At 45.5% G+C, this 16,591-nt stretch overlaps 1 protein-coding gene across 4 annotated transcripts in view; it reads left to right on the forward strand.

The window, feature by feature from the left end:
- Positions 1-16,591, forward strand: part of LOC139408389 (ral guanine nucleotide dissociation stimulator-like) — a 100,049-nt gene that overhangs the window by 10,385 nt on the left and 73,073 nt on the right. The window contains exon 1 of one of the 4 annotated variants that reach the window (XM_071152195.1): positions 4,931-5,115. The exons of 1 other annotated variant lie outside the window; for it this stretch is intronic. In XM_071152195.1, coding sequence (XP_071008296.1) covers positions 5,023-5,115 — 93 coding nt within the window. In that variant the 5' untranslated portion in view covers positions 4,931-5,022. Of the gene's footprint in view, positions 1-4,930; positions 5,116-14,677; positions 15,066-16,591 lie in introns of those variants that run through there. 2 more of the 4 variants (XM_071152194.1, XM_071152193.1) reach the window with 2 other exon arrangements.

Below are 16,591 nucleotides of genomic sequence, written 5' to 3' on the forward strand. Positions count from 1 at the left end.
GGAGGATGATCATGATATCATACGTCATAAAGGACATAAAGCACCAACCTCCAACCTCCCACTCAATCTTTTTTCAGAGCTAACATTTCAGCTTCTGGCGCCAGACCCTGTGACTTCTCCTCAATGCGCTTGTAATGAAACCCGACAATGGATCTGTCAGCGGTTAGCTGAGAAAAGGTAAACAGATAGGAGTAAAGGTTGGTGGAACAGGGAGGATATATGCTGTTGATGTCCAAAGCCCACCCTGTTTCACTGTGGTACACGAAGTCTCAGAGACAAAGAGCATGTACATTGAGTTATGACACAATAATAGCCACAATTCATCAAAACACGTGTCGCTATAAAGAGAGAGATTGGTCCTGATAGATGTATCATCTTGCACTGCAAATCAGTGAGACTGTGCCAGACCTGTCCAGAAGTCACTTAGGGCAAGTTCGAGTCAAGTCTTTGAGCACAAACCAGAGTCACGAACCATAGTCAACCAGAGTTGAACCGAGTGGCACAGTCGTCTAAGGCACTGCATCTCAGTGGTAGAGGCATCACAACAGACCCTGGTTTGATTCCAGGCTGTATTACAACCGGCCGTGATTGGGCGTCCCATAGGGCGGCATCACAATTGGCCCAGCTTCCTCCGGGTTAGTGTTTGGCTGGGGTAGGCCGTCATTGTAAATAAGAATTTGTTCTTAACTGACTTGCCTAGTTAAATAAAGGTTAAATAAATAAAGTCTCAAGTCTTTGAGCATGATTCAGAGTAAAGTCTCAAGCATTTGAGGATGAGTCAGACTCAAGTCTCTCAAGGCATCCTATGTCTCTCAAGTCATTGACCATGACTCTGGGACAAGTCTCAAGTCATTGAGCACGACTCTGAGTTGAGTCTCAAGTCATTGAGCCAGAAGTCAAGTCTCAAGTCTTTGAATAAGTCAGTCAAGTCTTGAATCTTAAAGGACGATCATAGTCTCATAATCTGTTGTTGCTGCAAGACACGTCTGTGGGTTGTTGCAGTTTTATGTGTGTCTGTTCTGCCTCTATAACGACCCCTGACCTGACTCCTGACCTTTGGCCTCCCCTGTGCTGGGGTGGCTTGTTAGACTGTTCTGGAGACATTGGGGATCAGGACATCAGATGGCTGAGAAGCTTCTTGGCTGTGAGCCCATCTCCATCTCTCTGACAGACAGTTGTTTTCCACTCTGCCAGTCAGACGCGCCGCTCGTTAATTGTTGAAAGCCTCTCAACGGGGATAAGCTTTTGTGATTCGGCGGCTGGGAGGACCCCCGAGGGGTCTTCCCTGAGACAAAACGCATGAATGCGTCTCATATATGCCTCGTCAGACGTGGTAGTATTTATTACATGATGAAGAGTTGACATGAGACATGAAAATGCCTGTAGCTAGAAAGTCAACGTCCCCTTTCTAACAAAACAACTATGTGAATAGCAAAGCTGTAATTACGGGGGCTGCCAATGAGGCCTCAATAAATATCTCTCTGCCTATTGTGTCTTAAGGAGGGGGGGCAGGGAATGGTCACTTTGTTGCCATGGCAGCTGGCCAGTCACTGCACCTGGCCAGTCAGGGACAGTATGTGAACAAAGGAGGTGGTGTGTGTAGCCTAGCGCTTGTTTTGCCACATCGTCGAATCCCGGTTTAGCTGCTCTTTGACACAGCAACCATTTTCTCCTTCCAGTTGAGTAGACGCAGGTCAAACACACACACCTCTCTGTCTCCTGTCGTCTGTCAGAGAGAGGAAGGAGGCTGCTCCATCCCTACACCTGGGCTTCCCTGGAGGAAGCTGCTATCTCACTGTGATGATGTACTTTTGGATTAAGTTGTGAAGCATATAGCATGCACTTAAATGTGATCCTCTGTGGAGTGTTGACATGATACATGTCTGTATGGATGGGGGAAGATGTGGCCAGCACACTCAGGAAGTGAAATGCAGATAGAAACATATGATGATGGAGATGTGCCTGACCACCATCATCACACCTCGGTAGGTGTAGGTGGAGCTATGTTCTTATTTTCTACCGAAGGGGTATCAGGCAAAGAGCTGGAGATAAATATGGGACCGAGCATATGACCCACAGGAAGTGGAGTTGACTTATCATCCAGTGAACAGACCCCAGATCCTTCACACTTCCTGTCACATGACATGGAATCCCAAACACGTTGGTCTTCCTAGCCCTTGGTACTTATTTTTACTGTAGATTTATGTAATATGCCAGAATCTTACTTGGGCTTTAGGTTATAGAGGTTTAAAGAACATTCCCTAAACATTTGTTCCGGGTTCTCCTTGATGCTCCGGGAACATTTGCTTTTTGTCCAGTGAGCACTCCCTCCTTGTCAGGCTAAACATGTTCAAGACATGAGAGGTGCCTGAAAGGTTTTGGAGAATTACCAACATTTTGTAAAGCAGGATGAGACATTTACCATTTTGGACGTGTCCATCTTGGAGGAGTGCCTTGGTGTCTTGGCCGGCAGTCAAAACTCACACGGGCAGGGCTGGTAGTGCGCATGAGTGCTCGGCCGTCTCCATAACGACGGAAGCTCCGCGGCGTCGGCTGAGTTTGGCTTCTGCATCTTAATATGGGTTCTGCTGCTGCTTCCTAACATACCTGGTGCACAGAGTCTTACCCCCAAGCTCTTGGTTTGTAATTAGTTTGTCTGCGTTCTCATCCATCCTTTGTTTGAGTCACTTTATTTACTGTCAGTTTATGCATTTCCCCTCCATCTTCTCTCTTTAATCCACCCATTACTGTTTCTGTCCATAAACTCTCTATATATCCAATTAATTATTTGACCTTTTCACCTCAGCTATCCGTTTAGTTTGCCCTCATCATCATAATTGCTATCTATCCCTTGATCCCCATGCTCCTTGGCACTGACTCTCTGAAGTCAAGCCTTGTTTGCCTTCATACTGCCACCTCACGCTCTGATGAAAGGTGAGATAACACAATCCTGACAACCGGCTTTGCGTCAGACTTGATAGCTATCATCCAGCGAGGGAATTTGACATTTGTTATGTGATAAGAAAGCGCGTCTGGTCTCTGTGTGATACCGCATTCATCTTAATGTCCACATTTCCCCCGAGGCGGGATTATACACTGATAATCATTAGAAGTGTCTGGCAGAGGCACATTTTCAAAAGAGCAAAGCATTTAGATGGAGTAAGCCTCCTTTATTACAGTCCTGTATCACATTCCGGTCTGTGGTAAATCTGAGTCATAACTGGAATAGCACTGTGGAGCTAGTTCCCATCCCGTACATATTCCACTCTGGACGTCCTGGATGCACATCCCAGATCAACCCCCATATCATGATCCCCCCATATTTTGTTCTACCACGGATGATCCCCCCATATTTCGTTCTACCCCGGATGATCCCCCCATATTTCGTTCTACCCCGGATGATCCCCCCATATTTCGTTCTACCCGGAAGATCCCCCCATATTTCGTTCTACCCCGGATGATCCCTCCCATATTTCATTCTACCCCGGTCTGTTGTTGTGTCCCAGTTATGCTTTTGTGTAGAATTAACATTCATCACAAATTTACAGAACATTTTTAAGAGCAGGTGAAGTGTACTTAGTGGTGAATTTGCGAGGCACCTTGTCCTGTGTAATTATACTTTAACAGTGACTTCCGAATTCGGTGGCTGATGTGGTGTTTTATGGTTCAGGCATGCCATCAGGTAACCTTACACATGAGAGAGACGCATAGAACAGGAAAAACAGCCGTGTTAGAGTGCTCTTTTTGTGCTATGTGCAGTGGAAAGAGACTGCTGACTGTATATTCCATGCTCATGCATACATTTCCCAATGCAGTGCTCTTAAACTGGTCAGCCATGGCCCTCAGCACTGTAGGCACACACACACACCAACACACATACATGATTTGTCTGTTGTGTCGTAGATGTTTATGTTAGATGATCACACACACACAAAGCATCACCACTGACCTTGGCAACAGAGGTCCCTTGGAAAAGAAAGCATGTAGAAGCCTGTTTTCTTCCCTCTCTGGTACTCAATCATTAATAGTCCTCTCTCTCTCTAGCCCCTGGCTCATACAAACACCACACACACACACACACACACACACACTCTCCAGTAACACTCCATAGCCTTCTATCAGCAGCTGTTCAGAGAGGAGAGCGAGGGAGTGGTGAGTACCTGCTCGCTGATTCGCCTCCTACACCCCAGCACTCCTTTAAGGTTTACAATGTGTGAGTGTCTCAAAGTAGTGGACAGGCGTGCTCTAACGTGTAGCAAGCAGCATGTCATAAGGATCTTACAGCGACTTTAAGACCAAGGAAAAGACAAGGAGAGAGACTGGCGGAGGAGGAGACAAGGAGAGAGAGACGGAGAAGGAGACCAGGAGAGAGGGAGACGGGAAAGAGAAAGAGACAAGGAGAGAGAGAGACAGAGGAGACAAGGAGAGAGAGACGGAGAAGGAGAGAGAGTGGCGGAGGAGGAGACAAGGAGTGAGAGTGGCGGAGGAGGAGACAAGGAGAGAGAGACGTAGAAGGAGACCAGGAGAGAGGGAGACGGGAAAGAGAAAGAGACAAGGAGAGAGAGAGACGGGAAAGAGAAAGAGACAAGGAGAGAGCGAGACAGAGGAGACAAGGAGAGAGAGAGACGGGAAGGAGAAAGAGACAAGGAGAGAGACGAAGAACGAGAAAAAGACAAGAAGAGAGAGAAAGACGGAGAAGGAGACAAGGAGAGAGAGAAGGGAAGGAGAAAGAAACAAGGAGAGAGAGAGAAGGGAAGGAGAAAGAGACAAGGAGAGAGAGACAGGAAAGAAAAAGTCTGAGTAGAAAGAAGAGGCGTCTACTTGGTCTACTTTTGACATTTTTCCCCTTCGTTCATTTTGGAAAACAACAAGTGAGAAAAATAGATAAAGGAAAGTGCAGCAGAAGACTCATAAGGAGAGATCTCTTTGGTTCAGCTTCGCTCTGAGAACTAGAGGACCACAGCCCCAGCCAGGGGCGCCCTACCACCCAAGCCCAAGCCAAGACTCTGTCCCTGGGGCCGCATGGGGTCCAAGTCCCCCTTCAGCCTCCACCGAGCCCTGGTCCAGCCCATGATGATGTGCATGCTGGATGTTCCTCTCATACTGGACCACCTGGTAGGTGTCTGGTGTGGAGACTGAGAGGGGATCACTGACTGTGGGTGTCTGGTGTGGAGACTGATAGGGGATCACTGACTGTAGATGTCTGATGTGGAGACTGAGAGGGGATCACTGACTGTGGGTGTCTGGTGTGGAGACTGATAGGGGATCACTGACTGTAGGTGTCTGGTGTGGAGACTGAGAGGGGATCACTGACTGTGGGTGTCTGGTGTGGAGACTGAGAGGGGATCACTGACTGCAGGTGTCTGGTGTGGAGACTGAGAGGGGATCACTGACTGTGGGTGTCTGGTGTGGAGACTGAGAGGGGATCACTGACTGCAGATGTCTGATGTGGAGACTGAGAGGGGATCACTGACTGTAGGTGTCTGGTGTGGAGACTGAGAGGGGATCACTGACTGTGGGTGTCTGGTGTGGAGACTGATAGGGGATCACTGACTGTAGGTGTCTGGTGTGGAGACTGAGAGGGGATCACTGACTGTGGGTGTCTGGTGTGGAGACTGATAGGGGATCACTGACTGTAGGTGTCTGGTGTGGAGACTGAGAGGGGATCACTGACTGTGGGTGTCTGGTGTGGAGACTGAGAGGGGATCACTGACTGCAGATGTCTGATGTGGAGACTGAGAGGGGATCACTGACTGTAGGTGTCTGGTGTGGAGACTGAGAGGGGATCACTGACTGCAGATGTCTGGTGTGGAGACCGAGAGGGGATCACTGACTGTGGGTGTCTGGTGTGGAGACTGAGAGGGGATCACTGACTGTAGGTGTTTGGTGTGGAGACTGAGAGGGGATCACTGACTGCAGATGTCTGGTGTGGAGACTGAGAGCTAGGACAGTGGTAGTGTGGGAATCTGTTGTGACTGCTTACAATATGCTTGTGTAATATGCTACAGTTCACCTTTGAATTGAACGCATATGCAAACTGATATGCACTCTATAGTGTGCACGTTATCTGGACAGTGGCGTGAGGATTTTTTACTTCTGTACTATTTCTCTGATCCTAGGTCAGTTTACTGTTATGTGGTAGAATCTGTAAGTTAACACCGGTTGGTGGGTAGGAGGTGGGGAGGAGACAGCCTATCAGGTCAGGTCGCTCTTTTAGGCTTTGGTCAGCATGGTTTCGCCATGGGAACAGGTCAGGGTGCCCACTCAGGCAGGTCCTAAGTGAAGTACTTTATTCTTATTGGCCAGGAGAAAGAATGTAGCTGTACAGTTGAAGTCGGAAGTTTACATACACTTAGGTTGGAGTCATTAAAACAATTTTTTCAACCACTCCACACATTTCTTGTTAACAAACTATAGTTTTGGAAAGTCGGTTAGGACATCTACTTTAAGTAATTGTTCCAACAGTTGTTTACAGACAGATTATTTCACTTATAATTCACGGTATCACAATTCCAGTGGGTCAGAAGTTTACATACACTAACTTGACTGTGCCTTTAAACAGCTTGGAAAATTCCAGAAAATGATGTAATGGCTTTAGAAGCTTCTGATAGGCTAATTGACATCATTTGAGTCAATTGGAGGTGTACCTGTGGATGTATTTCAAGGCCTACCTTCAAACTCAGTGCCTCTTTGCTTGACATCATGGGAAAATCAAAAGAAATCAGCCAAGACCTCAGAAGAAAAATTGTATACCTCCACAAGTCTGGTTCATCCTTGGGAGCAATTTCCAAGCGCCTGAAGGTACCACGTTTATCTGCACAAACAATAGTAGGCAAGTATATACACCATGGGACCACACAGCCGTCATACCGCTCAGGAAGGAGACGCGTTCCGTCACCTAGAGATGAACGTACTTTGGTGCGAAAAGTGCAAATCAATCCCAGAACAACAGCAAAGGACCTTGTGAAGATGCTGGAGGAAACAGGTACAAAAGTATCTATATCCATAATAAAACGAGTCCTATATCGACATAACCTGAAGGCCGCTCAGCAAGGAAGAAGCCACTGCTCCAAAACCGCCCAAAAAAGCCAGACTATGGTTTGCAAACTGCACAGGGAGACAAAGATCGTACTTTTTAGAGAAATGTCCTCTGGTCTGATGAAACAAAAATAGACCTGTTTGGCCATAATGAACATCGTTATGTTTGGAGGAAAAAGGGGGTGGCTTGCAAGCCGAAGAACACCATCCAAACTGTGAAGTACAGGGGTGCAGCATCATGTTGTGGGGGTGCTTTGCTCCAGGAGGGACTGGTGCACTTCACAAAATAGATTACATCATGAGGAGGGAAAATGATGTGGATATATTGAAAGAACATATCAAGACATCAGTGAGGAAGTTAAAGCTTGGTCGCAAATGGGTCTTCCAAATGGATAATGACCCCATGCATACTTCCAAGTTGTGGCAAAATGGCTTAAGGACAACAAAGTCAAGGTACAAAGCCCTGACCTCAACCCATAGAAAATGTGTGGGCAGAACTGATAAAGCTTGTGTGAGCAAGGAGGCCTACAAACCTGACTCAGTTACACCAGCTCTGTCAGGAGGAATGGGCCACAATTCACCCAACTTATTGTGGGAAGCTTGTGGAAGGCTACCCGAAACGTTTGACCCAGGTCAAACAATTTAAAGGCAATGCTACCAAATACTAATTGAGTGTATGTAAACTTCTGACCCACTGGGAATGTGATGAAATAAATAAAAGCTGTAAATCATTCTCTCTACTATTATTCTGACATTTCACATTCTTAAAATAAAGTGGTGATCATAACTGACCTAAGACAGGGAATTTTTACTAGGATAAAATGTCAGGAATTGTGAAATACTGAGTTTAATTGTATTTTGCTAAAGTGTATGTAAACTTCCGACTTCAACTGTATTTATGTGTGCACTGACGCTATTATTAACATGGCACAGGGCAACAGCCTTTCATGGATGCTCATTGAATCAGGATTGAGTAGCATTGTAGCAAGCAAGCAACACAATACAAAACATGATCTAGTGTCACTTTGATATAATGATCTACAACCGAAAGTGGCCATTTTACTGTGTAAAATGTGTCACAATGACAAGTTATTGTCGGAACGTTTGAAGTAGGTTCAGAGGTATCTGCCGTGCGTGTGAATCCTTTGCGGTCAACTTCAGACATGTTCTGTGTGTGCTGGTTTGTGTGATGTGTGTTTGTTTTTATAGGTCAGGTCATGTATGATTGATGTAAGGTAGTTCTAGAAAGAGAAGGCACTATTAGTGAGTGACAAAACTAAGTAGCAAAATTAGGATAATTTCCCATCTTTCCACAGACACCAGCCAACCAGCTTTGACTGAATTAGTTTCTCCTTGCCCTGTAAGTGGACCCATCACATTAGAAGTCTATGGATCGTTCCATGTCATGACATGCTTGGACCACCTATTGAGATGTGCCTTTTGTTAAGTATATCAGTTGTTAAATAAGGTGAAAAGGAGACTGGAGTGCCACTTTAATGGTTTCATGCCATTGTTATATCTGTATTTTGAAAGTTGCATATCCTGAAAACTTGAGCGCTGTCAAAGTAATCATTTTGGGACTGGTATTTCTATTTTGACACAAGTTTGGAAAGTCACTAGATCATTTCCCATCTTACTTGGCTAATTTTCCAGTGGATACTTTTATTTCCTCAGACAACCAGGCTTTTGCCAAAACTCCTCTGCATTTCCCAATTCACAAGCCCACCCGGCCCGGCTATAGTACCAGCCAGACTCTGTTCCTGGATGTGGTGTCCCAGAGATAAGAGGTGGAAATTGGGAGTCTGTATTGTTGTCAGCCCCCTTGGAGTTCTTATCAGTTCCAGTGTCATTACTCTGTAGTCTCTGTAATTTCCAGTATCTTCTCTGCTCCACCTTTCTAATTACAATTTATATACACTTCTCAACCAGGAGGGGGAGAAGGAGAGGGGGAGAGGGGGAGAAGGAGAGGGGGAGAGGGAGAGAAGGAGAAGGGAGGGGGAGAAGGAGAGGGGGAGAGGGGGAGGAGGAGAGGGGGAGAAGGAGAAGGGGAGAGGAGGAGATTTGCATGACATAAGTATTTGCATGACATAAGTATTTATTGTCATGCAATAAAATGCAAATTAATTACTTAAAAATCATACAATGTGATTTTCTGGATTTTTGTTTTAGATTCCGTCTCTCACAGTTGAAGTGTACCTATGATAAAAAAGTACAGACCTCTACATGCTTTGTAAGTAGGAAAACCTGCAAAATGGGCAGTGTATCAAATACATTTGTCATTTAGCAGACGCTCTTATCCTGAGTGACTTACAGTCGTGAGTGCATACATGTTTTGTATGGGCACCTGTGGGAATTGAACCCACAACCTTAGCATTGCAAGCGCCATGCTCTACCAACTAAACCACATGGGACGTCTTCACTGGGCAGCTCGCGGGTGGGTTTCCCTTTGTAATCTGTGATAGTTTGCAAGCATTTCCACATCCGACAAGCGTCAGAGTCGGCATGCTAGGATTCGATCTTAGTCCTTTATTGACACGTTAGCTGTTTGATGGCTCGTCAGAGGTCGTAGCGGGATTTATTTGAGTCCTGCTACTTGAAAGCGGCAGCTCTAGCCTTTAGCTCGGATGTTGCCAGTAATCCATGGCTTCTGGTTGGGATATGTACGTATGGTCACGGTGGGGACAACGTCGATGCACTTATTAATGAAGCCAGTGACTGATGTGGTAAACACCTCAATGCCATTGGATGAATCCTGGAACATATTCCAGTCTGTGCTAGCAAAACAGTCCTGTAGCTTAGCATCCTCTTCATCAGACCACTTCCATATTGGGCACGTTACCGGTACTTCCTGTTTGAGTTTTTGCTTGTAAGCAGGAATCAGGAGGATATGGTTTTAAATACATTTTGATATGGTCAGATTTGCAAAATGGAGGGCGATGGTTTGTATGCATTTGTAACAAAGACGCTGAGAGTCGAGAAGCAGGTGGTACGTTTAATAAACCAACGAACATGGAACGAGACAACATCGTAGTGGCGTCTTAACATAGATACAGAAACAATACTGACTTGGGAAAAAAAACCTAAGGGAGTGCCAGATATAGGGTAATGGAGTCTAGGTGTGCCTCATCAAGTGCATGATGGATGCCAGGACCGGTGGTTAGTATACCGGTGACGTTGAACGCCGGAGGGGAGGAGCGGGAGTAGATGTGACAGTACCACCCCCGACGCGCGGCTCTAGCCACAGCGGCAAAAGTGAAAATCAAGGATGATGTTGGGATCCAGATTGTCCTCCACAACCCCCACAACGTTGGCAGTCCAGTAGGGATCTGACGGCATAGGCTGGACCCCCCTTGATGTCCAGGGGGGGGGTGGAGGGGTGTCGTGGGGGACAGCATCAGCTAGGGGACCAGGAACCACTGGCCTGAGAAGGGAGACATGAAAAGAAGGTGAGATACGGTAGTCACTTCCATATTGGGAACTTCACCGGTACTTCCTGTTTGAGTGTTTGCAAGCATGAATCAGGAGGATAGAGTTATGGTCAGATTTGCAAAATAGAGGGCAATGGAAAGCTTTGTATGCATTTGTAACGAAGACGCTGAGAGTCGAGAAGCAGGTGGTACGTTTAATAAACCAACAAACATGGAATGAGACAACATCGTAGTGACGTCTTAACATAGACACAGAAGCAATGTTGTCTGGGACAAGAACCTAAGGGAGTGCCAGTGACCGGTGGCGGTCTGCCTGCTCCTTCTGACGGTGGACGGCACACTGGAGTCTCACGTGAGCGTCGCTCCACACTTCTGAGCGCCTGAACCACTCATCAACCACAGGAGCTTCGGTCTGGTCCGGGGTCCACGAAGCCAGGGCCGGCTGAAAACCCAGAACACACTGGAAGGGGTCAGCCCAGTGGAGGAGTGACGTAGCGAATTATGGGCGTACTCCGCCCATGGAAGGAATCGGGCCCACTCTCCCTGCCGGTCCTGACAGTGACTCCTCAGGAACCTCCCCAGCCTCTGGTTCATCCTCTCCACCTGCCCGGAAGTGAGGCTGACCGTGACCTAGAGTTTCTCCATAAAGGTTCTCCGTACCCGTGATGTGAATTGGGGGCCACGGTCGGAGACGATGTCCTCCGGAAGGCCATAATGCCGGGAGACCTGCTGGAGTTGTACCGCAGTGACCTGGAGAGCAGTAGGGAGACCAGAGAGATGGATAAAATGACAGGATTTGGAAAATCGATCCACAACCACCAAAATGGCAGTGAAACCGACAGAGGGGAGCTCAGTAAGAGCGTACGAAGTGCTGGCTCATTCCATCTGCTGGATGCTGCTACTGTCCGGAAGGTGAGTGCGTACTCGGCAGCCTTCAGGTCCCGCTGCCCTCCGATTGCTGATCGAAGATACATTTGAACAGAGCCATGAACCCCTCATATGAATATAGGTCCTCCTCTCCTCTCTCCAAGACAACAGTGGCACATTCCAATACCCGCCCCGTCAGCAGAGAAATAACCGTGGCAACCTTGGACCTCTCGGTGGTGGGGGCTCCCATCTGGTGCGCAAAGTAGAGGGAGCACTGAAGTAGGAAGCCACGGCATTTAGATGGGGTGCCTTCATATTTATCCAGGAGGATAAACAGGCATCACTGACCTGAGCTTGTTGCTGAATGGGCTGTTGTGCTGGGTCGACTGGTTGTAGAGTATCCTCTGCTAGTTTACTGAAACACCTCCCGGGTATGCTCAAGATGTTGCACACTGCGAAGAACCTCTTCCATAGCTGTCTCCAGTTGTGCCAGCTGGTCGTGGTGTTGACGAAGAAGGTATCCCTGCTCGTCGACTGTCTGGGAGATATTCTGTTTTCCTGCTGCTTCCATTGTTTGAGTCAGTATTCTGTAACAAAGATGCTGAGAGTTGAGAAGCAGGTGATATGTTTAATAAACCAACAAACATGAAACGAGACACCATCATAGTGGTGTCTTAACACAGAAACAATACTGACTGGGTAAAGAACCTAAGGGAGTGCCACATATAGGGTAATAAGTGAGGTAATGGAGTCCAGGTGTGCCTCATGATGAAGTGCAGGTGCACGTAATGATTGGTGCCAGGTGTGCGTATTGAAGGATGCCAGGAACAGTGGTTAGTATACTGGCGACGTCGGAGGGGAGGAGCGGGAGTAGACGTCACAGCATTTCTGTGTGTGTAAGTGATCTAGAGTTTTTTGCCTCTAGTTGCACAGGTGACATGCTTAAACGGATTTAAGTTTCCCTGCATAACAAAATCACTGGCAACTATGTGTGAGCATCTTCTTGTTTGAGTATGGCACTATACAGCTCGTTGAGGTCAGTCTTAGTGCCAGCATCGGTTTTATGGGGATAAATAGACAACTATGAAAAATATAGATGAAAACTCTCTTGGTAAATAATATGGTCTACAGCTTATTCTAACTCAGGGAAGCACAACCTCGAGACTTCCTTAATATTAGAGGTCACGGACCAGCTATTGTTAACAAAGCTTACCTGAAGTTGTCATTCTGTCCTGCCGATGTTTAGGAAAACCAGAGATGTACATTATATTGTCCTTGTTCAACCACAACTCAGAGGAACAGTTTTTTTTCAACCAGCTGTTTGAGGAACTGGCTCTCACTACGCAACAGGTGATACCCGGTTCCTGGGGAGCTACCCTTTTGAATGTTTTCACTTCAACCTCAGATGTTACTAACCTGATTCAGTTTATCAAGAAGCTAATTATTAGCCTCACATCAAATATGCGTCTCCGATAGCTGCTGTTGTGTTTGGCTTTGAGTTTGAAATAAGATCCACGGAGACCATGAATGTTTAAATGTATTTTTGCAAATCGGGTCTGGGTGGGAAATCCCCGGGTCCATTTCGGAACAGGACCTCTAACTTCCATCATCAATAATTTATTATCATCGTTCAGATTATTCCAATTTAATCATAAAGTGTTTGATTTTAAATCAATTTGATTGAATGATTGATTGAGTACTAGCCCATTTGTGACTTGAGGGCTGTTAGGTGTTAATAGCCAAACTTGCTATCAGCGCCATTCATTTACAGAGCGTAGTTTTGTAGTGGTTACCGTGACTCAACAGTCACGTGGAATTTGACCCATGACCGCTGGTGCGGCGTTAATAGGGTTACCATTACATCCCTACACACACGCGGGCACTCACACACACTCACACACACTCACACGCTCAAACACAAAATAAATACATACTATATCATGTTTTATTACAATAACACATTCACATTTCTGCAAAGATACACTTACATTTATATTTGAGTCATTTTAGTTATCCAGTCAGCTTAAGATAGCTAGGTGAAGCAACCACATCTCACTTAAATATTATACTCACTTCGAAACCCACTAATGACCTTAGTTTTTCACTGAAAACAGCAGCACCCCAACATTGTCCCTAGTCAGCCCCAACCCCTAAACCCCCACCCCTCTCTGCTCTCCATTCTCCCTCTTCACATTCCTCAGCCTCCCTGACTTTGTTTTCAGCCTGCGTTTACTGGCAGTGACTCGGGCGGCTCAGCCCACACATAACGCAAAACAGATGTAGAAAGTGGAGCAACCAAAAGGTTGCTGAGGATATGTGTGGGGGCAGCTCAGACTGCCCTGTTCTATACTCAACAAAACAAATGAGTTTGTTTCTGTCTCCTTCAAGTATTTCACATTCACAGCTTAATCTTTAAACTGTGAAAGACATATGTTTTTTCAAACATTGCCTTTAATAATAATAACAATAACTTTATTTGAATAGCGTTTTCCAATACAGGTAACAAAGTGCTTATCATCGTAAAATAATCAAATACAAGTACTAACAAAGACTGGAGGAAGGAGAATGAAAAAATATGAAATATGCATCAATGCTTTAATGTAATATAATACATACATACAGGATAGCTATAGCTAGGCCTATAGCTAGGCCTATAGCTAGGCCTATATTAAAATTGAGAAAAGCCTAATATTGCTCTCATGGTATGGATACAGATCATATAAATACTTTGGACTCCCAAGTGGTGCAGCGGTCTAAGGTACTGCATTGCAGTGCTAGAGGCTTCACTACAGACCCTGGTTCGTTCCCAGGCTGTGTCACAACCGGCCGTGATCGGGAGTCCCATAGGGTGGTGCACAATTGTCCCAGTGTCGTCCGGGTTAAATAAAAATACAAAAAAAGCAAGTGCTATTTGCGAGTTAAAATTTAATGAGACATTTTTCACCGTTTACATTTCTGTTGGTGGCCCTCTCAAACGTATCTTTTTGAAGTGCAAGAATACAGCATAGGATGGATAACATAAGGGTGTGAATCGTTTTAAGAGCTGTACAGTTTACGACCTATGTCCTACAGAACGACTTTCTGCCCACATCACGTTGCTGCGAAAATGACATCACCTTCCCACGAGGGGGCAGGCGTTCCTGCGTCGGGGGAGGAGCTATGGACCCGGCTGAATGGGCCAGTTCGTTTTGCATGGCCCGGTGACCCGGTTAACGGAGTTTTTAAAATGTTTAGATCATTCCATTGGTCCTTAAGTTAAATCGCCACGAACCCCGGGAACCGGGCCATGCAAAACGAGCTGGCCCATTCTTTCCAAGCCAACCTCTGTCCCCGCTTCCCGGAGCAGAGCAGACATAAAAACAACAAACACAGAGAGCAGTCAGTAGTAGCCTACATACTCCTGGGTGTTCAGTTTGTCAAGGGCTTTTGTGAGAGAAAAAACAGGACGCCGTTTTACCCGCAAGACATGGGGGAAGACTACCACGGTGTAGGCTTCATATGACATTGTTGCTGTTGTAGCGATACCGACGGACGACACCAATGGTTTATCTAACGGGAGCTCAGTGCGAGGGACGCAGTATCAAGCTGAGTTCCCCTGATGTGATGTTCGATGCCAGCACCTGGAGGATACGCAACATCTGGGACGGGGTGAAACTAGAGGTTGCCGGGGATGCGAGCCCTGTTGTCTTGCATAGCTTCACCCAACTGGACCCTGACCTTCCGCAGTTGGAGGTAACGAAATAACTTATTTACTGCGCACTGTGTGCGGTTTTCAATGCGTTTGTTAACTGGTCTGTTATCCAAGCTACCACAGGTGATTGATGAAGGTTTATAGCCTAGGGGTTTGAGAGGATACGATATGTGTTCTGTTGTGTTTTGTTGTTTACTTCTGCCTTAGTGTCAATGACACAGTTATTGAAGTCCAATACGTTTAAGTGCGCATCAACATTAGTAGGCTATAGTTGTAATCCTTTTGAAATGCATCAACATAGTTTGAGTAGCCGTTTCTTTCCAGAAAAGTTCAACACACGTTGTGAAATCGATATGTTTTATTGATGAAGAACAAACATGTAACTGTTTATTATTTCTTAATATAGCCTGTTTTTATTTTATTTTGTATGTATCCTTTATTTGTACAGGGATCGAACATTGAGACACATGTCTGTTTAGCAAGTGAGCCCTTCAAACAACATAAGTACCCTGATTTGAGTTTTTAGTACAACTAATTAGTTAACAATATATTGGTCCACAATGCATAGACACTGAACAAGAAAATCGTTTTAGTCACTGTTATAATTTTACAAAATAAATTGCTCAACAAGTCTATGCTGCTTATTAAATTAAATGAATACCAGTCATAAATAATCATCCATGAAACCCCTTTAGAGGACAAGGTTATATGAGTTGGAGCCATCATCAATTTGATTTTAATGTTTTAAAAACACTATTATTGTATGGAACAGACACAACACCCGTCACTAGTTGTTTTCCCCCCAAATGGTACAAGACAGCTTTTAAAACGAAGCCAGTGAACCAGCCACAATAATCGTTTCAATTGGATTTCAATATGTCACAGTGTTGACTATTGACCAAGCAGTATGTTTTCTACTTTCCAAATAACACACTGCCTCGCTGGTGATGTCAGTAATAGACTATGTCCCTCACACTCAACTCTGGACTTCGAAGCCAGTTCCACTGCATTTCTTCATTTTCCCCCTTGAATCAGGGACTGATTTTAGATGTGGGACACAACCTGTCTGGCAAGGTCGTGATTCGGAGGACGTATGGCCCTCGACCTTCGCCACTCCTGTGTCCATACGGGAGTTTCAGCGATGGGACAAGACTACCAATGGGACAAGACTACCAAAGGGACAAGACTACCAAAGGGACAAGACTACCAAAGGGACAAGACTACCAATGGGACAAGACTACCAATGGGACAAGACTACCAATGGGACAAGACTACCAATGGGACAAGACTACCAATGGGATATCACGAAATTGGGGAGAAAAAGTAAAAATTGGGGTAAAAGTAAAAAAATATATATTTATATTATATTTACAGTACCAGTCCAAAGTTTGGACACACTTACTCAATACAGGGTTTTTCTTTCTGTTTACTATTTTTTTGCATTGTAGACAGTGAAGACATCAAAACTATGAAATAAACACATATGGAATCATGTAGTAACCAGAAAAGTGTTAAACAAATAAAAAATATATGTTTTATATTTGAGATTCTTCCAGGTAGCCACCCT

Source organism: Oncorhynchus clarkii, chromosome 5 (genome assembly GCF_045791955.1).
Source record: "Oncorhynchus clarkii lewisi isolate Uvic-CL-2024 chromosome 5, UVic_Ocla_1.0, whole genome shotgun sequence".
In the NCBI taxonomy this organism is placed as follows: Eukaryota; Metazoa; Chordata; class Actinopteri; order Salmoniformes; family Salmonidae; genus Oncorhynchus; species Oncorhynchus clarkii.